General features: G+C 41.8%; 1 protein-coding gene across 1 annotated transcript in view; it reads left to right on the forward strand.

Annotated features, from left to right (window-relative positions):
* LOC126426488 (plasma membrane calcium-transporting ATPase 3-like) overlaps positions 1-26269 on the forward strand; it is a 595967-nt gene that overhangs the window by 61806 nt on the left and 507892 nt on the right. Inside the window, exon 4 of the mRNA XM_050088398.1 lies at positions 17188-17423. Within this exon, the coding sequence (XP_049944355.1) occupies positions 17188-17423 (236 nt within the window). The remainder of the gene's footprint in view (positions 1-17187; positions 17424-26269) is intronic.

A 26269-nucleotide genomic window follows, 5' to 3' on the forward strand; every position in this document is an offset into this window, starting at 1 on the left:
GAGTCAGATAGCAAGAGTACAAGAGCAAGAGCGACCAGAGCCCAAGAGCAAGAGATCTTTTCACACTAGTATGTGTCTTTTTGTAGTACTTTATATTATTATCTTCATGTATTTTTAGCTCGATAATAGTTACAAGTTTCATGCATCATGGCAGTACATATGTACTTGTCAGAATAAAATTAAATATTCTTTCGCGTAAGCATACTCGATTCGTTTAATAATTACTTCTCTTGATATGGGGGAAAATTCATTAAGAGTGGCTGTCACACCACAAAAGCTCACTTGAATGTTAAGCACTGTATGCACACCTGCATCTGAGATCAACATTGAGCAAAAAGTCATTAAACTTGAATTGTAACTAGGTAGCTGTTAGGAGTCTTTCATTAGAAGATACATTATTGTCCATATGCATCATGACAGTTGGATACAGGTTTTTTCTCCTTTTATCCCATTACTGCAATAAGTTAATAGATCGCTTGCAGCTAATTGAACTTTATCCGTTTCTTAAAATTTTGACCTTCGTTATTATTGAGACTGTTTCCACTGTTTAACTGAGGTCTGTGTTTGAACTTGTACCTTGAATGATTTTGTTTGTCCACCTATTCAGGCACAACCCACTGGATAGTGAGGGAAAACCAGGGATAGACAGACAAACCTCAGCCTTTGTCTTACATTCGTCATGTGGCGCCGATGAAATCGACACCAACATCGATATGCATTCATCTTTCGACTCTAAGCATTATCTTTGGCTGTTCCGCCATGTTCTTTGTGATCCTTGTATGTGTTAAGGTTAATAAATGAACTATTGCTAAATGGGTGTGATTATTGGTACAACCAACCCGGTAATCATCCTCACTGATAGCCCCAAGTTGTAACGTCTTCCGTTTTCGCCGTTTTACTGTGTCCACGACCTCCGCATCGGTTATTTTCATGTGTATTACATCGACACAGCATTCGAACAATGACTTTGGCCCAGTGCCTAATGCCAGATTTTGTGATTGAGATGCATCGTATTGCAGGCAATGTACATCCGCCAGGACTGCAACGATGCCTCTCACTCGATGATTGTGCCGATTTCGCCGGAAGTTTTTGAGCTGGCAATAATAAGTGAGGTTAGGAGTGCGCATGACTCCAGCTATCAAATGCCTTTGTTCCCACCACATGTGCCCTTTCTCATTGACTGTGCAGTTACCTCTTACAGATCTCCGTGCAGTGCGGGACCAATGCCGAATTCTGGAAATGCTTCGTCGGACAACCTACTACCACCAGGACAACAATTTGCCATGCCGCAATCCGTGCAGTACCATGCGGATACCTGACACGTCCCCAGAAGTGCTTCGTTCACAGGTGTGCCTCCTCAACATCCGGTCATGCCTGCACCTACCTCGGTTCAGTATCAGAATATGCCTTCCTACTTCGATACCTCGGCCTGCAACAGGAGCAATAACTGGTTATCTGTGCCTGACCTCCACCTCCGTCCCACTGCTATGCCTCAGTGTTTTGAGCCATGACATTCACCTTATCCGCACACCACTTTCAGTGGAGCAACTATGAACAGTGAACATTCACACATTCTGTCCCACGTTCGACATCATTTCCCACACTGTGCTTCTGGACAGCCCACACCTCCACAGCCTCCCTGCAACACAGGTGGCCCCGGCTCTGATCATACGTTGAGCTTTCCGCGGACTAACACGCGTTCTCAGACTTTGAACTTTTTCTCACCTGTCGGCCCCGCACCGCCTCCAGTCGAGTTTCTGCTACCGTTCTCGGCACATTTCAGTGCCTCATCCATGGCGGTCTTCTGCATCGCGTCAATCCGAACACACCCGGAATGTGTAGAGCTTCCGCAACCGCAATTGGCACATTATGGTGTCTCACCTGCGTTGGCCTTCTGCATCGCAACGGATCGTGCTCAACCACAACGTGTAACCTTCACGCTGCCACCTGAATAGCCATCGTTGCCATATCCCCTGGAGCCACACTCTCCTGGAATACTACAGCAACAACAGCTCGATTCAGGCAGTGCCCTGACAAACTCAACTCAACCTGTTCTTCCGTACATTCTACAACGCTTACCGACGCTGCCGCCGTTCAATCCCGACAGAGCAACAACCTGGTTCAAAATTGTGGATGAAGTGTTTGACCATTACAAACTTGACAAGTCAACCAGGTTTCTGTGCCTCATCACCCACCTGCACGACCAGGAGGACTTGATTGCTGACCTGGTCGACACCCTGGACTCATCTACCTGGTACACTCTAGCCGAAAAGACAGTTCTACATTGGCTTGCACGCTCAACTGAAGTAGCAATACGGCAAGTGCTCCATGTCGAGCAACTAGACAATGACAAACCTTCCCAGCTCTGGAGATAGCTACGTGCCCTGGTCAGTGCTGATCTGCTCTCTGACACAGCTCTCCTCGCCATTTGGTCAGGTAAACTATCTCCTCACATCCACTTTGCTCTGGTTCAAAGGTCTCCTGAACCTGTCGAGCAAAGAATGACAATTGCTGACAAGCTACACGATGCATCACTGTTCTATTTCGCCAGTCACTGGCTACCTGACAAGTCTCAGGTTCAGGCTCATTGCCCTGTGACCAGATGCGGCTGGAGCCGTACTGTGCTGGCCATTCCTCTCGCTCCGGGAAGCAGTAAGCAAGCAACTGGGACGTCACCGCCTCCACCCACAGTCACGCCCCTTCCTGCAACCGAACTTGCTGCGGCCACCGAACCTCGGCCACCACCACTGGCAACGAACTTTCCGCAGGAAATGCAACCGCACTACCCGTACTGTTACTTCCACACACGGTTTGGTGAGGCAGCACGGAACTGCACACCACGCTTCTACTTCCTAAATGCCAATCTTAGGTAGGTCCGGGTGCCACCTCCTGTGCACAACATGACAGGCACCCCACCAGTGCTCCATTCTGTCCAGGAATGACTGGATAATTGCAGACAACTTTACATTAAAGACATTTTGTTGGGATACCTTTTCCTAGTGGACGCAGGCGCCGAAGTTTCGCTGCTGCCTACATCCTTAGCATCGTCAAACATCCGCCCTCATCATACTTCACTGCAAGCAATGAATTCAACTAAACTACAATGCTCAGGTTCAATTTCCCACGTCATCTAACTCCCCACTAACTGCAAACTTGAGTGGACTTTTTTAGTGTGTGAAATTGACGAACCTATACTAGGCATTGACTTCTTGTGACACCACAAACTTTCACTGGACCTAGTGCGAAACACCGTGTTTCATCATCTGTCCAAGACTCACTTCCCCTGTGCTCCATCGAGCAACACCCCCCCCCCCCCCTCCCTCGCTCCCCCCCCCCCCCGTGACACATCGGTCCGGGCTCATCTCATCCGTACATGCTCGTCTCTGTCGATGCCATTACAAGAAACCACGCACAAGTGCCTTGTTGAGCTTGAACACTTCGCTCGCCTACACAAGGAAAACTTCGACTTCTCCCTCCGGCTCCACAAAACACAGCTCCAGCTCTCCAATGCAGCAAAGGAATTACAGACACTACAGCAAGGACAAAGCAAGGTCAGTAAGTGCGCCGAATCTGCTTGCAATCCCAGCAATCGAGCCTCCGTGTGTTTACCTCCCGCTACCCCTCGCAACTGTGCTATCAAGACTGCCATAACGTGTACTGACAGTTCCGCAGAGCCACACCCTCCTGACACGACAGTGTTTGACACTCGGCCGGACCCAGGTGCTTATGCGATGAGTGTCATGTGTTCCCGAACTGACGGTTCCTACCCTGCCCCTCACAGACAGAACCTCAAACTATGTAACCTCGGCTCTTGTGTGCCGCTGTGAGACCACCACTGACAACACATACAGTGCACTCGCACCAAACGTTTTGCCCGCGACCATGCTGCCACAGGCCGCGTCCTTGGACAATGGACTCCCTAACAGCTCATGAGCTCTACCGAGCTCACCCGACCATGGTGCCACTGCTTTGGGCCGGCGGCCATCTTGTTGTGTTGACTCCTGGTACACTTCACTGCATCGGCTCCCGTCGGATCCGCCGAGTGGCTCCAAACACATGACCACGCCTCGCCTGCCCCACCCACCACGCATTGTACAAACCGCCTCTCGTGCCGCTCGCAACATTTCTGTCGTCACGAATGGCACGGTTCACAAGCTTCACCTCACGCCAGGTCCCCCAATCTCCAGTAAATCATGTCGACTTTGTCTCAAGCACCTCTCCGACCTTAAAAATCAAATTTCTGAACTACTAAGCTCCGGCGTCATTGAACCCTCTGCCAGTAGCTGGTCTACGCCCATACATATGACACCCAAGAAAGATGGGTCCTGGTGCATGTGTGGAGACTACCATCGACTAAACGCACAAACAATTATGGACACCTACCCCATACCCAACATTGTCGACTTTACCAGTTCCCTCGCAGATGCGACCATATTCTCTGTCATTGATTGCAAACGGGCCTACCACTAGATCCCTATGGTGCCTGAAGACATCGAGAAGACAGCAATCACCACCCCGATTGGGTTATTTCAGTTTTGATTCGTGCCCTTTCGTCTGAAAAACACAACGCAGACCTGGCAACGCTTCATCAATGAAGTGCTATTCTTCCTAAACTTTTGCTTCGCATATCTTAATGACATGCTTGTGTTCAGCTCTTCCATCGAGGACAACATTCGACATGTGCAAACTGTTATGAACACTCTCGCAGCAGCAGGCATCGAGACCAACCAGGACAAATTGCAGCTACATCAACCCACTGTCACTTTTCTTGATTTTCAGGTCTCTGCCGACGGCATTTCACCGCCCCCTGAGGAAGTACAAACAATACTAAACCTATACAGACCTTCGTCATTCAAAGAGCTCTGGCGCTTTCTGGGGATGGTTAATTATTATTGCCCACTTGTACCTCAGGCTGCGGAGATTCAGGCTCCACTGATGGACACCTTGGCAGGCACCCACACTTCTGGATCTCGGCCTGTTCCACGGGCCCCTGCTATGACTGACTCTTTCACTGCCCTCAAAAATCTTCTTGCTGAGGCCTGCACCATCGCGCATCTTCATCCCAATGCACAGCTATTCATCACCACAGGCGTGAGCGATACCGCCATCGGCGCTGTCCTTAGCCAGACAATCGATGGCCAAACTTCCCCTCTACAGTTCTTCTCGCGCAAGTTCACCAATGCACAATGGAAATATTCCCGCAGTCTACGAAGTGATTAAGCATTTGAAGACTGACGTTGATGGATGCCCTTTCTGTGTTTTAATGGACCACAAACCACTGGCTGCAGCCATTACAAACCTGCCAGCTGACCCGCCTCCTCACCGCTTCAGATACATGGACTTCATATTTCAGTTCACCACCAATGTCAGACACATAAAGGGTGCTGACGATATAGTTGCTGATTTCCTTTCACGAGTCGACGCCGTCCATTTGCTACTAGACTTCTCTGAACTGCCCAACCTCCAACCCGTTGATGAGGAAACACAAAACCTGATTTCAGACTCTACTTCTTCACTACACTTCATCCGCACCACCTTGCCTGGCATTTATGGTGGGATCTGATGCGACGACAGTACGGAAACGTTATGCCCCTTCATCCCAACCATGCTCCGTCTAGCTGTCTTCAACGAATTGCATAATTTAGCCCACCCCAGTGTTCGTGCATCCGCCTGCCTCATAGCAGAGAGCTTCGGGTGGAGAAATGTCAACAAGGACTGCCAGCAATGGGCACACTCCAGCGTCGTGTGCCAATGCTGCAAAGTACACAAGCACACTTCACCCCCCCTTTCGGCGCCTTTTCGATCCCTCCTGGGCGTTTCCAGCATTTTCACATTGACATTGTCAGCCCTCTCTCCCCCTCTAATGGCTTTCATTATGTTCTCTCGTCTATCGACTGAACAACTCGCTGGGTTGAGGCTGTCCCCCTCCCCAATATTATGGCAGAAACTGTTGCTTGAGCTTTCGTCGAGTCATGGGTATCGCGTTTCGGATGTCCAGCTATCATCATGACTGATCAGGGCAGACAACTTGAGTCGGCCCTGTTCAACAGCATTTGTAACATTTGCGGCATCCAGCGCATCCGTACCACAGCATATCACCCGCAAAGTAACAGGCTAGTTGAGCGCTGGCATCGCACTTTCAAGGCGGCTCTTTGATGCCATGACTCTCTATGGATGGAGGCCCTTCCCCTTGTGCTACTCGGCATTCGTGCGATCTATAAGGAAGACCTCAAAGGCACAATAGCCGAGTTTGTATACGGCCAGAGCATTGTTCTCCCTGGCAAACTTGTGAGCCCTTCCACTTCTCTCCTTCAGTCTGACGTACTTTCGTTCATTGACCGCATCAGACGCCACTTCATCAACCTCCGTATCCCTCCACCCACCAGCTATTCCAGCCTTAAGGTTCACGTCCCGAAATCTCTGGACAATTGCAGAGTACGTCATGCTCTGAGACGACACTGTCCGTGCTCCCCTCCAACCTCCATATACCGGCCCATACCAAGTTCTCTCTCAACAGACTTAAGCCTGCTTATGTTGAGCCTCCTTCTACCCCTCTTCAGGCCACGACCATGCCACTCACTGTCATGGTTTACGACACTCCTACCACTCCCTCCATGTCAGACTTACACACTCGATCGAGTGACTTCCAGCTCCAATCGTCGAGCTCTCCTCCGACCTCGCCCTCTACTCCAATCTCACGCACTCCGTCGAGTGACCATATGCTCCCCACGTCGAGCTTACTTACGATCGCACCCTCGCCGCTGGGCCCTTCGTCGGTCCCTTCGACCTCTCCACCGTCGCCGGCCTTGCCCTGTCAAGGTTTCTCACGCTCCCCCCCGTCTTGAACGTGCCCTCGCTCAAGGTGTTTGTGCCTGTCCCCCCGGACATAATCCACAACATCTCAATAACACTGTGCGATTATACACTGTTTGTCGTGTGTTTCCCTTCATCCAGTGCTCATGACACAACCTCCGCCATTCCCTGCCACCTGGTGAAATGTGTTCCCCTCCCGCCCGACGTCGACCTGGACATGCTTCGTGTGTTTGCCACTCCCACCGGAGACATCGTCATCATCACTCTGTTCCACCTGCAAACCGCCGGCCTACCTGTCGCTGTACAACCAGCACGTTCAGTACGACACCCAGCTCGCTTCAATTACTTCCAGGTTTGGTGGCCGAACCTTCCTTCATGACATCTACCCACACAGCTCCCCAACAATGCTGTCGAGCTGACCGTGGTCCGGCTCCCGCTGACCACCCCTGCTGACGCCATAGTCACCCCCTCCCCTCCCCCTCGGCCTCTCAAGAGTACTCCGTATTGCGAGGTGGGGGGGGGGGGGGGGGGGGCGCCTGCCATGTGGCACCGATGAAATCGACACCAACATCAATATGCATTCATCTTTGGACTCTAAGCATTATCTTTGGCTGTTCCGCCATGTTCTTTGTGATCCTTGTATGTGTTAAGGTTAATAAGTGAACTTTTGCTAAATGGGTGTGATTATTGGCGCAATCAACCTGGTACTCATCCTCAGTCATTTAATTTGACATGTATGTTAAAGCATAGTACATTATATGAAAACAGTATTGTGGTTTTATTAGGCTTTTTGTGCATTTAGGTTTAGAAATAATATTTACATGCAAAAACTGTCATTATATTCAAATACGACCAGGCTATCAGATTATTTTGCTAAATTTTCGTGGATGATAGTTATGTTTCTTAATAGTTCACATTATACAGATACTTGTATATTTTTTCCTTTAAGTAATTAGTAATGTCTTTGTTTATTACAAATAAAAAATATAGTGTTTGTCCAGTTTTTCAGTTATCATTACAAGTTTTAATTTTCTCAGTTACACCTTTAGAAACAGTTTTGATGACATTAAATATAGAACAGTTCTGTCAAACTGTCAAGGTGAGCAGGGAGGCAGATCAATGCCAAGACCTGTGGATGTGGACAGGTACATGTTTGGGTGGGCTAAGATATTGAAGGTGGTTGAGTGGATACAGGATGGACAGGTTGTGTTCTTCCAGAAGTCAGGCATCTCATTAAATATGGATACATGGAACATAATCATTTTGCATTGGAGTACAAATAGCATACCATCAAGCATCAGCTGAAATGATGTTTCATTTGTATAAAAACTTTTACAAGGATGCATTGTTAATGTTTGTCTTTTTTTTCGTGTTTGTCTTTTTGTTCATGGTGACAATTTTTAACTTTATTTTGGTTTCTCCATTTTTGCGTTTTTGTTTTAACTGTGGTATTATTGTACATGTTGTACATCTCACTGTGCCTCTGCCTCTGCCTCTGCCCATCCCCCTCCCACTTCTCCCCTCCCCCCTCCACCTCCCCCAGATATGATTTTACTACATGCACTTGTTGAGTGTCCATTTTAGAGAATATCATACATGACATTCCCACTTCCTGTAAATGCTGCACGATCATGTAACTGGTCTAGTGCGGAGCATTGTTATTTTTTCACCTGCCCGAGATGACTGGGTGTTTGTGTTGTCCTCATCATTTCATCATCATTGATGATAGTGGTGAGATTGGACTGATCAAAGGTTGGGATTTTGTACCGCGCAGTTGAGTGCCCCACAAACCAAACCATCATCATCATCAGCAGCAGCAGCAGCAGCAGCAGCAGCAGCATTGTTGTTGACCCATGCTTTCACTATGGACACAACAACAGGTAGCTGCAATTACTATGTTCACTTGTGAATGTAAACTTTTGAATGTAGCTTTTGAGTCCAGCACATCAGCTTTCATTTCACTTAAAGAGTTAGTTCACATGTTGCTGCACCTGCCCACATGATTCAAAACATCCATTGAGGTAAATGTAAATCTTACTTTGTATGGTCAGTTCAAGGTCTGCTGCCTTTGACATTGCATTTCCAACAATATATCACATAAAAACCTTCAGTTATATCATTACAGGTTCAAAACTATTTTCTTTAAACAAAGTCTAGAATAGCTTCATTCATGTGTTGCATGTAGCTGTTCACTTTAATATATTTCTTTTTGGTAAATAACTCATTTACTTGAAAGTCAGAATTGTTGTTAACATATTTACATTATGTACAATTTGGTTCATAACTAGTTTTCTCAGTTTTCAGTGCAAAATTGTTCTTGGCCTTATTTTATTAAATTATGTGGCTGTGCTTTACATAGGTATATCACATTCAAAGTGTGTTTCCCCCAGTAAAATTTATTAATTTAAGGAAACCGCTGTTCAAGACCTCTGTAAAATATTTGTGCATTGGAATACTGTGAACTGCAAAAGAAAAGCTAACTAGCATTATAAGAATCAAATCAATTTCCAAAGACATTCAGTTGTGCCAAAATTGAATGCACACTATTCACATGCAAATGCACAAAAGTTGATTTCCTAGTAACCTATATATACTGTCATCAGTTACTTAAAGCTACTAATAATGATTTCGTAACATATTTGATACTTATGTACACATTTTATTTGAGTTCAGCAGATGGTAAATGTTTTCAGATTCTCATTTTGGCATCCTTCGATTATTTTTCACACATTTGACTACCTGTCGTCATGTCCTGAAATGAGAAATTTCCTGCCCACTATCCTTCCCACCTCTCCCACAGTGGTATTCTGCTGCCCACTGAACATTCAAAAATACTCATCTATCCCTACACAACTCCTGCTCCCAAACTTGTACCTCTTGGCTCATATCCTTGTAATAGACCTAGATGTAACGCCTCTCCCATAAATGTTTCCACCACCACCACCTACTCCAGTCGTGTCACAAACATCACCTATCCCATCAAAGGCAGGGCTACCATTGAAACCAGTTATGTGATCTACAAGCTAAGCTGCAACCACTGTGCTGCATTCTATGTGGGAATGACAACCAACAAGCTATTTGTTCGCATGAATGGCCACCGACAAACTGTGGCTAAGGAACAACTAGACCACCGTGTTGCTGAGCATGCTGCCCAATGCAATGTCCTTCATTTCAATGGCTGTTTCACAGCCTGTGCCATATGGATCCTGCCCACCGGCACCATATTTTCTGAATTGCGCATGTGGGAAATACCCCTGCACTATATCCTAGATTCCTGTAACCCTCCTGCCCTTCATTAGTCATTGTCCTCATCCATCTAGCCCTTTCCCTGTTCCCAATCCAGCACTACACAGCCCTCTATTCCACCAATGCACCCAGTCTTTTTACTTCTCTGCTTTTCTGCCATCCCCCCTCTCTCCTGCCCTCGTCTACCCTGCCCTCAGTCTGACCTTCTGACTGCACCTAGCTGCCCTACCATCTCTCCACCTTGTCCCTGCACACTCCCCAACAGAACTTCACCATCCCCCACTCCTACCCTGCTATCCCTTCCATTCCCAACCCCACCCTCCTCCTTACCCCCAGACAGTTGCCTCTCCTGTTGTGCATTGCTGCTGCTGCTCATAGTCTGGCTTCAGCTGCCAGAGACTGTGGTTATGTGTCTGTGAGTTGCGTTTGCGAAGGCATTGTTAGCTGAAAGCTTATTTTGTGACAGTTTTTTTGTTGTGCCTATATGTGACTCAGCACCTCTGTTATATGGTGAGTAGCAACTACCCTTTTCATAAAAATGTTGTAATGCTATTTATTTCTCTTGCATACAGCACTGGTGTATGCTAGCTCCTGCCTTAGTTACAGGTAATAGTGGACTGCTGTATAGCGAAAGAGATGTTTCTACAATACCCCAATCAACCATCTTTCTGCTTTCTTTGCACGTTGCCTCTTTTTTGGTCCAGGGAATTGAGTAGATGGAATGACGATATGTTTTGTGTGGTTTAACTTGCATGTGATATACGCAACTCTTGATTGCACCTGGTTTTCAGTGAAAACTTCTAAATTTTATATAATAAGCTACTGACTTCACTTCTTTGGTCTTCACTTAAATAATTGGTGTAGGGTCTTATCTTGTAGTGTTTATTCCAAATCCTGATGACTGTAAAAACTGATTCTACATTTAGTGTCATTGGTATCTGCAGGAAGCTGCATATATATGAAACCTCAGTACCTGCAAACTTGAACTTTACCCTCTGACAAAATTTACCATGTTTGGTTTTCATTTTGATTAAGTCCTCAATCAGTTTCCTACCATCAACCCTCATAAAACATTTGCCTACACAGAGGACAGTTTTACAAGTCCCTCTTGCAGGAACCCAATGCTTAAAATGCGGCTGGCTGACAAATTATCCATGACCAAGAATGTGTTTTGAAATGGTCCATTGCCTGTAACGATTTGATTTGGCACCAGTAGTGCCTGTCACTCTACAGTTTTGAAATGTTAATGTTGGATGTGTACCCTTCTCACATATTTGCTTGTGCAAGCCAAGGGAAAAGACATTTTTGAATGCACTTGTATCAGTAATTACAATTGTACACACTTTTCATTCCATAACAGGAAAAGCAGTTTGCACTACTGTGTCATACCATTCATTACATGGGTTAGGATCAGAAAATAACTTGTTGCTAGCATCTTGCCCATTACTGTACCTGTTTAAATTGAGCTGTTCACCTGTATTGCCCCACATGCAACTGCCAACCACTATATGAGGCCACGACTTTAGTTTTACGAGTTACTTGTTGTCGGTTGGTTGTTTTCAGTCACTTCTATTCATCATACTGGTTGGTTTTCTGGCCTTCTGTTTGGAACGGTGTTACTGCTTCTTCCTTGTCCTAGACTGGGATAATGCTGACTAACATTCTGGGACATGGAACTTTGTTGTTAATTACTTTGTGAATTGCCAAGCCTCTCCTGAGTTGGTGCTGCTGTTGTTGTTGTTGTTTCTATAACTATGGTTCTATCTTTCATCATATTTTCTTTTGTTATTAATGGTGACATATTGACACCCTGATTGGTGTGACTATGATTGAAATTTTGTTGTGGGAATAATGTATAATTACCATTTTTATTGCCGATGTGGTTATTATTATGGTTACTGCACTGTTGATGATTTCCCTTGCCTGAAAGGCTAACATTTTCATGGTTATAGGTCTTTTTCTCTTCATGAAGCAAATCAATCGAATTAAGTACAGGCATGAATTACTCAATACCTGTGTCTCTTGCATGTACATCTACATCTATACTCTGCAAACCACCATGAAGTGCATGACAGAGGGTATGTCCCATTGTATGAGTTATTCGGGTCTCTTCCCATTCCATTCACATATGGAGCTTGGGAAGAATGATGGTTTGGATGCTTCTGTGCAGGCAGTAATTGTTCTAGTCGCATCATTATCATCCCTGTGTGAGTAATACATAGGGGATTGTAGCATATTCCTAGAGTTGTCATTTAAAGTCAATTCTTGAAACTTTGGTAATAGACCTCCTTGGGATAGTTTCTTCAAGAGTCTATCAGTTCAGTTTCTTCAGTATCTCTGTGACTCTCTCCCATAGATCAAACAAACCTGTGACCATTCGAGCTGGCCTTCTCTGCGTACATCCAGTATCCCATGTTAGTCCTATTTGAATAATGTAATAGCACTTTCCTTTAAATGCAGAGGCAGTTTCCCTTTCAGTATGTGCATTACATTTTTGCTTGATACTGCATCATCCCAATAGTTGATTTTGTTTATATATTTCTCAAAGTACCTATGTAAAGTCCCTGTTTACTGTTTTAACATTGTGGGTTTTATACTTCTTTTCCCAAGTGTCCCTAAATACAGAGAAACTGGTTTTTAGCTAGAAAATGTCTTTCAAATTGTTCATAAGAATTGCATTGATCTATGATATCAGATACTCGAAGGGCTCCATCACCCTATATATGCATGCTTCAAAAAAACTGTATTTTTTGTGTGTCAGTCCACGCTTAAGGTAGCGCACCATGAAAGCTTTCCACAAACACAACAGAATCTGGATGTTTCTTTTTGAGTACAAAAGCTTGGAACTGCCAGTGCTTTAAAAGACTTTCTTGAAGCAGAACTGAGGACAAAACATACGCCACCTCCATCTCGCATTGCGAGTGGTTTACATACTGACTAACATTCTTACTTTCATCACAGTAAAATGTCCTGGGTTGCAACAAAGTAATATTCATCAACACTGTCTACTCCAGCCATAGTCTTGCGCCCCCCCCCCCCCCCCCCTTCCGCCCCACTATTATGTGCGGTGCATAATTCCTGCTGCAGCTTGCTCGCTTGAGCTACTACTACACTTCCCTTCCATTACAATAGTTCATGAGTAAGCACAGACTTAAGCTGACGTAATTCAGTTTTTATCCCTGTGCAACCCTCGCTGCGACTCACATTCTGTACTACAGCTCATAGTTATTTTTCGTGTAACCAAATTAATTTAATTTTGTTTCTTTGAGTAGTTAGGCACTCAGTGACTTGTTCTTTTCATGCAGCCAGCTAATGAAATTATTCATCTGACTGCTCTGATTAGAAAGCTACTACAGGGTACTTTGTAATTCAGACTGAGTGTCTTTTAATACCTTGAGGTATAATTTTAATTGTGTTACCACTACTGGTAAACCTCTACATGCAATTTTTAGATCTGCTAATTCAGTCATAACTGTTTCTAAGTTTTCTTTTTAATCTAACAAGATGAGCAGACAGTTCATTTGATAAATGCTTGAAATTGTTAGTCATTTGCTGTTGAATCCCATTACTGACTTGTACTCTTCATTCATTGGTAAAACATTCAAAACTTTCTTCCTTTTGCTGTCGAATATGTGTTCTTTGCTGTCGAATATGTGTTCTGATTTGTCCCATTTGTTCATTTGCAAAACACTCAGAATTTTGATTCAGTTTTGCTGTCTGTTCTTTTGCAAGGTAGACAAAATTTTCATTCATCTGTACCTTTTGTTTGTTTGTGAGGTGGACAAAATTTTGTTTTAATAGTGATGCTAATCCTTTGCATAATTCAGCAGATGGACCTAATGATGGGCACGGTAATACCACTTTCTCTTCAAATTCGACTGGTAGTTCTACATTACTCATGATAGAACTTGTACTTTCTATCGCTCAGTCTGGAATTTCCTGCTAATTGGCATTTACTTTCAGATCACTCACTGCTTCTTCTAGATGTGTATGAATTCATCCTACTTTTCCCATTTCCATTAATTAAAATTATAGTACTAAATTTTAAATTGACACTTATTCTCCCTACAGAAGCTACCAATAGTATTTATTCTGTTAACAAAGTAAAAAAAGTCAAAAAACCCAGATTCAACATGATCCCCTAGACTGCACAGAACCCTGCCATCTTGTGGTGTACAATGCAGTTTGGAAATTTCTGATGAAATTCACTTATGCTAAATTTGCTATAAAGAAGGGCCATGTTCATCCACTTTTGGCTTTCCAACAACAGAGCACAAATATTTTGTTACCATCTCTAATTTGAACTAATACTCGAGTTAAGTATGAACTCTAATAATACACAAACTTCAAGTTACGTTAATGATTTATTGAAAATCCATTATTTGTCAGCAACACTATAAGAAGAACTGGAAAATAGGTCTTTTTGATTTGTTGTGATTAATTTGCATGAGGGAGAGGAATAAATACTGCTGTTATCACTGTGTTGGATAGATCTCTGAAATTAGCTGTGGCCTACAGTTTGTTTGGAGAACAATACATTTGGGAGTTTTATTTATTTGCCCACAAGCAGAGATAATATTCTCCCTTCAGAAAATATTATCCAGAAAGGTTATCAGACATCAGAAAATAAATATGATTGTAGGTTCTAATGAGTGTGACAATGAAATGATAATCATACACAATATGGCACATAAAAAGATCGTGAATCAAACAAAAACTCTCCATATTTCAATATTTCACTTTCTTTTACTGGTATTTGTTTACTACACTTTTAACTGAACAGATGCTTAAATAACTTAGACTGTACACAGAAAATATTTTTTAAATTTTTTAATGTGAAACAGATTCTATGTAGCTTATATGTATTGATGCAGCATAGTGACAATCTCATATTGCTAATAATGAGAAAGGCAGTAACGTAAGTAAGATAATGAGAGAGAGAGAGAGAGAGAGAGAGAGCGTGCAAGGGTGGACAGAAACCAGGAGCAAGAACAAGAGATCTCATCACACTAGTACACGTCTATATACAGTACTTCAATACAGTTATCTCGGTAATAATTCCAAGGTTCATCCATCGCTTCATTACATAAATGCTTGTCAGAATAAAATTAAATATTATTCTACTTAAGCTTACTAGTGCTATCATTTAATAATTATTCCCCTTGATATGGGGGAAAATTCTTTAAGAGTAGCTGTGATGCCACAGACTGATGTCCATGTTCACACCATATTTAATGCACTTTGGCACATGTAATGCACTTTTCTCTTTTATAAAAACTAAAGCTGCCACATGAATTCATAGAAATTGTGTTAGTTAATAACAAGCCTCCATGAATGTTGGGTACATACATCATACTATACATAAATTATGAAATATGAAGGAGTGAGGGGAGGGGGCAAGGGCACTACAAACCTTATGCATAAATAACCATGAATAATAATGTAAGCAATAACCCTGTCCTAGCAATAAGTGTTTTACTAAATTGCATGTCCGATACCAAGCCAATTTATCACTATGGAGTAAATTATTGTCCTACTGTGTGAATATTTTAATTGTAGAATACTTATGCATTAAAGGAGACCACCCATTGACAAGCAGAAGCGTCGGGTTGTCAACAGGTACACAGAAAAAGAAAGAAAACTTCCTAGTTTTGGTGTTATCTGTTTACAACCTAGAGTAAAACACACACACACACACACACACACACACACACACACACACACACACACACACACACACACACACACACACACACACACCTATGGCACTATATGGTGCCAACTGGACTGACAGTGTGAGTGCTGTATTTTGGCAGGCTGACAAGTTGTGGTGGGAGTAGTATCAGGTGTGGTGGGTAGAGGGAGAGGGAAGCAGGAGTCAGGGGGAGGTGTTAGGAGTGGGTGCCTTGTGGCTCAGAGGAAGGCAGCTAGTTTGCTGGCTAGGAATGTGGATGGGAGGGGTGGTAGACATACAATCTGTAGTGTTGGCAGAAGAACCAACACTGTTTTTCTAGAGGAGGCCGAAATGCGCGCGTTTAATTACACGCTGACTGGCGTGAGGTCTGGAACAGATCAATGTCTTGAAAATTTCAATTAAAGTACGTAGATGATGTAATACTTAACTTTAATCCACAATTGTAGAACATCGCTCTTGATGATACATGCTTCACACCTAGCAAGTGTGGTGTCTGGCGGTGACACCACACAATCCCCGTGGCAAGGGGTGGGAGTGGGAATGACGTAGGGATGTTATGGAGATTGGTTGGGCTACAGAGCACCACTTTAGGTGGAGTGGGAAGGATTTTGGGTTGCAGGATGAGAGATAATCAGTCATCCTTACAACACACCCTGCACTCCTGTAATCATCCTGTCCTCAGCCTCCAATAATTCACTGTCCCTGTAGCCTCCACTGAACAGTTCCCCCTTCCTCTATCCTGTCACCCCTCCAAATTAACATCACTTGCAGCGTGTGCCCACTCCCCACTGGTCGATACAATTGTGCATTACATGCCTAGCCTGCATACCTGCTATGTCTCCTTCCCCCATTCCTAGTTGGCAAACTGGATGCCTCCTTCCAAACCATGAGCCACACCCCTCTCCCTGACTCCTGGCTTGTTATGCCTCACAAGCAGAAGTCTAATTTAGTGCATAGTTCTAAGAGAACTCTGGTTGCAAAAGTTACTCAGACCCCAACAAATATTGGAACAGTCTCATCTGCTGGAATGTAGATGCAGAATGTCGTGCGGCATTAGGAGATAGAGAGACACAGAACAATCGTAAGCCTATTGCATTTTAGATGGTGAGCATCACATCTCTTAACAGCTTCTGAAATGCTTAAAGACTCTCGGCAGTGGCACTATTTAAATGATGTATGACAAACAGAGAGACATCATGCCTATAGATGTAGAATATGGGAGGCTTTTATTGATGGTACATTCAAATATGAGCCATATCTACACCACTATATACCCAGATATATTATAAATTAATAGCTAACTTACGAACACACATCATAATGAAACTACTGATGTGACCACAGCCACGGGTGACAACTCGTATCACATACTACTAAGTCAAGTGCCATGTGGAGTGGAATTACTGCAGTAATTGAGTTATTCACCTTTGCAGAGGAAGCTGGTGTCACAATCGATAAGGATAAGTCTCATGGATGGATAGAGGGCTTGGCCATCCTTCTGTCTGTGACAGTGGTTGTACTTGTGACAGCAGTCAATGATTATACAAAGGAAAAGCAGTTTCGTAGCCTGCAAAAGAAGATTGAAATCGAACACAGGTACACTGTGCTAAGAGCTGGTAACATCCACCTGATTCCTGTACGTGATATAGTTGTGGGTGACATATGCCAGGTAAGGTACCACTCGTTTAACAATTTAAGATTTCTATGAATGTTTATATAAACTGCTGTTTCACGAGTATGAATTATCATTTTTTCTGGGGTTACTGAAGTTTTTAGAAAGCTTTTCTCAATGAAATCTGTGCTAACAAACATTGAGAATCAACTGCTGTTCTTACTAACAAATTACAACAACATCACATGATATAAAGAATTAAGCACTTTAGTAAATAAATTTTATCAACCATTTGATTCCTGTAGCAAATATGCTAGTAATATCAAGAGATGTTATCACTGGAAGCAGCAGTGTTATAAACAGTGACTGAAGTACTTACCTATTTTCTATGATAAATCAATTGGTCTCAGTCTGTAAAGAAGAAATAAAATGGCACTACCTGGTTACAACTGCTCATGTATCACATCAGGTGGAAAGTATCCAACCCACACAATGAATTAAAAACATTTTAAGCAAGAGATGTTTTGCTTGTGTAACAAAGTAAACACCACAACCCACACTGAGCCTGAACTAAAACATAGTGAAACATACAGAGTCTTATTATGCCATACTGAACCAAAGTGAGTCACTTGGTTTCAACGATGATAAATTTTGTAACTTTTCAGTTGTTGTTGTTGTTGTTGTGAGTTCAATTGCAGTTGTGTTAAGGAGATGTATATAATTTCAAAACAGATTCTTTGTGACATATTGCTGGACATTTTAACTAAAATAATTAGAATCATGATGTTCAATAACATTTCCTTTTTCTGATGAAATTGCAAGAATTTCCATATCGCTGTTTCATTACTTCTGATTTAAAAATTTCACCACTTACCAAGAGCTTCAAAAAATGCCCTCCCAATTTTGAGATTTTAGTTCCATGTTAATTTTAAAGTAAATACAGTATAGTTGCTTACAAAATTATCATTTTCAATGTGATAGGGTCTACAGCTGCAATGAATTTAGTGCAAGTTTTCATGATGCCTTCAGCTGTGATTCTCTTTATTTTACGTATGATTGTACAATTACAGCCTTAGGCCATTTTCAAGTATCTAGAATGGAAGCATTATGCATTAGGTACATTAGTGACACTTGTGATTTTGATGTAGGAATAAGTGTTATCTCTAGATGTATTGGCTGCATTATAACTTACTTTATGGATGATTTTTAGTAGTAAATTATGCCTTGTAAGTCATTGCTCCTATAAATTCATTTTATGCTCATAAAATAAATCTCAAGATGTCGTATGCTATTTTAGGAGCATGTTACAAACATTCCACGTGGGAAAAATATATCTAAAAACACAGATGATGTGACTTACCGAACGAAAGTGCTGGCAGGTCGATAGACACACAAACAAACACAAACATACACATGAAATTCAAGTTTTCGCAACAAACTGCTGCCTCATCAGGAAAGAGGGAAGGAGAGGGAAAGACGAAAGAAGTTTCATTTTGTTTCCTCCTCCTCTTCTGGATGCTTCACTTTTTTTTCATGCAGTGCACATCCCTTGCTGTGTCATGTGCCTGCAATGCCACCAGGCAGAATCGAATCTCACAGTGGCCATTGGTCATAATGTTTTGACTCATTATTGTATCACACTACCACCACTTCTATTAGATGTCACTGGGATAGTGGGCAATTCAAAACCAAAACAGATGACAGGCAAGAAGATTATGTATCAGCAAAACTAACAGCACCCCGGTAAGTTTTTGAAAGCTTTTTTTTAATGCCTTTATTGTCACAATTGAAGTTAGTAAACTGCTACCAGAAGCCACACTAAATGGTTCATGCAATTTGATTCATTATCTCATTCATAATCTGCCTGCATTATCTATTTGGTCCTCAGGACAATTGTGATGTGCTTGTTCTTTTGTTGATAGTATAAGGATTAGAGAGTTTGAAACATGGAATGTACCAATACCATCCATCTGCTTTGACCTGTGCTGTCATCAAAATGACTCACATAAGCCTCCCATTGAAATCAAATATAATTGTATTTTATTTTTGTATCTTGAATGTGGTTCTTTATAGGGGGCATTGTTTTGGACAGTTCAGAAAATGTATAGTGAGCAGTCTAACTGTGCAGCTGGACTGGTCCCCATGACCATTGAAAACATCTATACTCTGCAAACCATGGTGGCATTATTTCCCATTATACTGAGAGGGTCCCTCGTGACAAAACAAGTGAAAATTCTTATTTGTTTCTGCTTTAAAAAATTACTTAATAATCAGTCTTCTTGTGTTGATCCTTTTGAAATGAAATGATTTTAAATTGTTTCATATAACCATCAACATTTATTATGGATTCATTTACAGACACCAGTTTTGTGTGGAGACTTAATTGACACTAATGAAAAAGTAACATCATTTTTACAAGAGAGTTCACATAACTGATATAGATATTCTTGTGTTGTGGCTTCATTGGTGATTCGTATCATTTGCTATTCAAAGACCCCCCCCCCCCCCCCCCCCTTCGGCACTCTGTGCAGTATCGGTAGCTCCATTGCACACTTGCTGTAACGTAAGGGCACCTGCTGATGAATTCTAACAACTGCACACTGACCAAGGACTGCCTCAAATAAATAATTCCACACAAAAGAAATATGTGCACTAATACATAACAACTTAAGTACAGAAATGGAACATTCAAGTATTATTTAAACAGCATAACCTTTAACATAAAATTAATGAATAACACATTTGTTCATTTGTAGACAGTGGGGGTACAGAAAACTTCACACTTCTAAAAGTTACAGGAAAAATCCCAAATTTAATTCAGCAAATATTCTGTACCCTCACAGTACCATATATTAGGGTATCTTTCCATCCCATTGTGTACAGGCCTTGTAGCCCCTCTCTATTTCTCCTTTAGAAGCCCCACTGGACTTTGCTTCTCTGACTTCTTGCATGATGGAATGATGGCCGAAGAATGGCATTTTTGGTTTATCTGCATAATTGTTTGTATATATGGATGTTTCTCTGCAGTTTGTCTTGTCCTAAATTGTCTGCTTAGTGTGGAGATAGATTGTTTATCTGAAGTACCAGGATATTATGAACCTAACCAATGAAGAACATGGCAGGCCAAAGTGGAATCTTTCTCATAAAGATTTTGTGACTTTCTTTTGATGTGTGTAAAGGTTGATGCTTTGCCTAAGAGGTCCTTAATGTTTGTGTTAGACATGTAGCAGTATGTGTCTGCAACTGTGCAGAGGGTCGTGTTCTTTAATGCCTCAGGTTTCTTTAGAGATTGTGCTTCCATGCACCATGCTTCAGACCCATATAGCATCTTTGGACAGATGACAGCTTTATTCCTGTTGTCAGCCCCCCCCCCCCCCCCCCCCTTGCAGAGGCATAGATAACATTCCATCAGAATTTCTAAAATCGTTGGAGGTAGTGGTGACAAAGTGACTATTCAGATTGGTGTGTAGAATAGGCTGACTTTAGAAAATCATCCACACAATTCTGATAGTTGCAAGAGCGAAAAAGTGTGAGAATTGTGGCACAATCAGCTTAACAGCTTGTGCATCCAAGATACTGACAAGAATAATATACAGAATAATGGGAAAGAAAATAGAGGATGTATTAGATGATGATCAGTTTGATTTTAGGAAAAGTAAAGGCACCTGACAGGCAGTACTGGTGTTGTGGTTGGGTAATATCCAATATGTATAAGAGACAACAGGGAACAAAAAGAGTGGAAGACCAAAAGTGAAGTGCTTTAATTAAAAATGGTGTAAGACTAGAATGCACACTTTTCCCTCTACTGTTCAATCTGTGTATTGAAGAATGAATGACTGAAATGAAACAAAGATTCAGGAGCAGAGTTGGAATTGAAGATGAAAGGATATCAGTGATAAGATTCACTGATGAGACTGCCATCATCAGTGAAAGCGAAGAAGAATTACAGGATCTGCTGAATGGACTGAGTACAGAATGTGGATTCACAGTAAACAGGGGAGAAGAAAGAACTGAAAGCATGAGAAGTAGCAGAAATGAGAACAGTGAGGAACTCGACATAAGGATTCGTGATCATGAAGTAGATGAAGTTAACAAATGCTACTACCTGGGCAGCAAAATAACACATGACGAATGGACATAGGCCTTAATTAGAGGAGGATTGTTTGGAACTGTACTTTAGGAGCACAGCATTGTATGGCAGTGTAACATGGACTGCGGGCAAAGCTGAAAAGAAAAGAATTGAAACATCTGAGTTGTGGTACAGAACAAAGTTGAAAATTAAATGGAATGACAAGGTGAGGAATGAGATGGGTCCCTAGTGAACTGTCAGGGATAGGAATATATGGAAAACACAGATAGTAAGAAGGGACATGGAGAAGATGTCACTCAATAACTTCCATGGCTCTAGAGGGAGCTGTAGAGGGTAAAAATTGTAGAGGAAGAGAGAGGCTGGAGTACATCCAACAAATAATTAAGAAAGTAAGTTGGAAGTGCTACTCTGAGCTTAAAAGATTGGCACAGAAGAATAATTCATGGTGGGCCACATCAAACCAGTCAGAAGACTAATGACTAAAAATAAAGGGGGGAGGGGGGGCAAACATCAAAGCATTGGTCCAGTTGAAGGCTGGGATAGATCACTGAGTAACTCCATGCAATATTTCCGCCAGTTTCAGAAATAGGTTCATTGGGAGTCCCACGGTCTAGGCGTAGTGTCTTAGATTGGTAATTGAAACATTCTTGGTTCGAGGTTTGAAACCCACCCCCACTTAAATTTTGATTACTAATCGGTATTGGCAGCCAAAGACTTCTGGCATAAGAAGTCATCCTCATTCTGTCAACGCCCTTACCAAATAGGGTGAAGGAGTGGACAGAGGTTCAAGGCACACTCTTGTCCTTGGGGAGGGAAACAGCCCGTAAAGGCAGAAAAATCAGAAATGATCAATGGCACAAGGATGCAGAAGGCAATGGATACCACTGCATTAAAGACACACATTGTGTATTCACAGGACATGTGCCCTGTAATTGAGAAAGTATAATGATGATCTCTCCATTGTCAAAATTCCGGAACAGTCACCCATTCGGATCTTCAGGAGGGGATTGCCAAGGCAGGGGTGGGGGGTGACCACAAGAAAAAGATTGAATAACCAATGAAAGGATACAGTTCTAAGAGTCAGGGCATGGAATGTGAGAATGTCAGAAGCTTGAAGATTGAGGGAAGCTAGAAAATCTGAAAGGTGAAATGCAAAGGCTCAATCAAGATAAAGTAGGGGTCAGTGTAGTGAAATGGAAAGAAGACAAGAATTTATGGTCAGATGAATATAGGGTAATATCAACAGCAGCAGAAAATGGTATAGCAGGAGTGGGATTCATTATGAATAGGAAGGTAGAGCAGAGAGTCTATTACTGTGAACAGTTCAGTCATAGTGTTGTTCTTATCAGAATCAACAGCAAACCAACACTGACAGTGATAGTTCAGGCGTGCATGCTGTTGTCGCAAGCTGAAGATGAAGAGATAGAGAAAGTATACAAGGATATTGAAAGGGTAATAACAGTATGTAAAGGGAGATGAAAATCTAATAGTTATGGAGGACTTGAATGCAATTGTAGGGGAAGAAGTAGAAGAAAATATTACCGGAGAATATGGGCTTGGCACAAGGAATGAGAGAGGAGAAAGGCTAATTGAGTTCTCTAATAAATGTCAGCTAATAATAGCAAATACTCTGTTCAAGAATTACAAGAGGAGGAGATAGGATTAGAAAAGGCCAGGTGATATGGGAAGATTTCAGTTAGATTACATCATGGTCAGGCAGAGATTACGAAATGAGATACTGGATTGTAAGACATATCAAGGATCAGATAAAGACTCAGATCACAATGTAGTAGTGATGAAGAGTTTGCTGAAGTTTTAAGAGACTACTCAGGGAGAATCAATTTGCAAAGAAGTGGGATATGGAAGTGCTAAGTAATGACAAGATATGCTTTAAGTTCTGTAAGGTTACAGATACAGCAATAAGGAACAGCTCAGTAGATAGTACAGTTGAAGAGGAATAAACATTTCTAAAAAGGGCAATCACAGAAGTTGGAAAGAAAAACATAGGTACAACGAAGGTAACTGTGAAGAAACCATGGGTGACAGAAGAAATCCTTCAGTTGATCAATGAAAGAGAGAAGTACAAAAATGTCTGGGGAAATTCAGGAATACAGAAGTGCAAGTCACTGAGAAATGAAGTAAATAGGAAGTGCAGGGAAGTTAAGATGACATGGCTGCATGGAGAAATGTGAAGACATTGAAAAAGAAATGATTGTGAGGAGGACTAATTCAGCTTACAGGAAAGTCAAAATAACCTTTGGTGAAATTAAAAGCAATGATGGTAACATTAAGAGTGTAATGGGTATTCCACTGTTAAATACAGAGCAGAGAGCGGATAGGTGGAAAGAATACATTGAAGGCCTCTATGATGGAGAAGATTTGTCTGATGTGATAGAGGAAGAAAAAGGAATCAGTTTAGAAGAGAGAGGGGATCCAGTATTAGAATCAGATTTTGAGAGAGCTTTGAAGAATCTAAGATCAAATAAGGCAGAAAGGATAGATAATGTTCCATCAGAATTTCTAAAATCATTGGGGGAAGTGGCAACAAAATGACCATTCGCGTGGGTGTGTAGAATGTATAAGTCTGGCGACATTCCATCTGACTTTCAGAAAAATGTCATCCACCCAATTCCGAAGACTGCAAGAGCAGACAAGTATGACAGTTGTTGCCCAATCAACTTAACAGCTCATGCATCCAATTTGCTGACAAGAATAATATACAGAAGAATGGAAAAGAAAGTTGAGGATGTGTTAGATGACGATGAGTTTGGCTTAAGGAAAGGTCAAGGCACCAGAGAGGCACTTCTGACACTGTGGTTGATACTGGAAGCAAGACTAAAGAAAAATCAGAACATGTTCATAGGATTTGTTGACCGACCTGGAAAAAGCGTTCAACAATGTAAAATGGTGGAAGATGTTCGAAGTTCTGCGAGAAATAGGGTTAAGGTATAGGGAAAGACAGGTAATATACAATATGAACAAGAGCCAAGAGGTAATAATAAAAGAGGACAGCCAGGAATAAAGTGCTTGGATTAAGAAGGATATAAGACAGGGAAGTAGTCTTTTGCCCCTACTCTTCAATCTGTATATTGGAGAAGCAATGATGGAAATAAAAGAAAGGTTCAGCAGTGGAACTAAAATTCAAGGTGAAAGGACATCAATGGTACAATTTGCTGATGACATTGTTATCCTGAGTGAAAGTGAAGAAGAATTACATGATCTGCTGAATGGAATAAACACTCTAATGAGTACCAAATATGGACTGAGAGTAAATTGAAGAAAGATGAAAGTAATGAGAAGTAGGTAGGTAGGAAGAACAACTGTAACAGAAGAGAATCAAAGCAGTAGATATGTGGTGACATAGCCAAATGTTGAAAATTAGGTGGAGTGACCTGGTGAGGAATGAGAAAGTAATGTGCAGAATTGTAGAAGAAAGGAATGTGTGGAAAACACTGACAAGGAGAAGGGACAGGATGATAAGACATCAGGGAATGGCTTCATGGTACTATAGGGAGCTGTAGTGGGCAAAAACTGTAGAGGAAGGCAGAGATTGGAATATATCCAACAAATAATTGAGGACATAGGTTGAAAGTGCCACTCTGAAATGAAGAGGTTTGCACAGGAGTGGAGTGGGCCACAACAAACCAGTCAGAAGACTGATGACTGGAAAAATGGGGGTTAATTTTCTGGTGAACATTACTGCTACAGATTTTTATGGATTGGTTTTTGTCTTCCAGATGTTCCATTAGTACCAGATTTCATCTAGGTGTTCCTATAGCTTCCTAATAAAGAAGTGTAATGTCCTGCGAGTGAATCAGGATGGGAGTTGACACTATCTCCAGTAGTGAAGTGGCTCATCCAGCTCGTAGACAAGGTGTGTGAGAATACAAGTTGAAATATTTGCAGATAATGAAACTTGGTGAGAAAAGGATGAGAAACTTGAATAAATGGCTGAGACTCAACAACAAAGTAGGATAGATAACAACCCTCAAATCATACGAGGCACTAACACACTGAGGGTGTTATAAAAATTTTCTGTCAGTTGTGTTAATATGTGCCTCTTGAACTGGTTACTTTATTTACATTTTCTGTCATACATTATTTTCATAAAATTAAAACTTTTTCTGTATTTACACATATATATTTTACTAAACATTTTCACTTTTTCAACCATTTAGCAACCTTGAAACCTATATGTGTCATTAATCATATATCTTTCTCTAAATCTGCTACACAGAATAATTTTCTCACTTCAAAATACACATCTGTTGCAGCACTTATATCCTACACAAAGCAATATTAACTCTGTATCTTAAATTATACACTTTCTTTGTAATGCATACTTTTCTGCTGAGCAACTTCTTTCTCAAAAACACATAATAACCTTTCACTTATCTAGGGCAAAATACATTACCATTTTATCATAAACACACAAGTCATAGTATACACATTTGAGCACAGCAACTGCTATCATAAACACGTTACGATCTCTCTTTCTTTTCAAGGGCACCAAACAATGTGTTTTTGGCTACACACTCAACAGAATTATGACAGAACTGTACTCCTTTGTTCTCTTACCATTTCAACTCTTCTGTTTACCTGTTATCTTTTCTTGACACTAGCATTAAGAACTGTCTTCTCTTTACATATTCCAAATATCTTGTTGGTACAAGGGCTTCGTTCATACACCAAATTAACCTGTTTCTAGCTTCATATCTAATACGCATTCTCTCAAAATTTCTTCATTTTCTCCTAAATCTCTTCAAAAGGGCTGTTATCTGACCAGTTCACTACCACTGGTTTACTGTCCTAT

This window comes from Schistocerca serialis, chromosome 11 (genome assembly GCF_023864345.2).
Source record: "Schistocerca serialis cubense isolate TAMUIC-IGC-003099 chromosome 11, iqSchSeri2.2, whole genome shotgun sequence".
NCBI classification, from domain to species: domain Eukaryota; kingdom Metazoa; phylum Arthropoda; class Insecta; order Orthoptera; family Acrididae; genus Schistocerca; species Schistocerca serialis.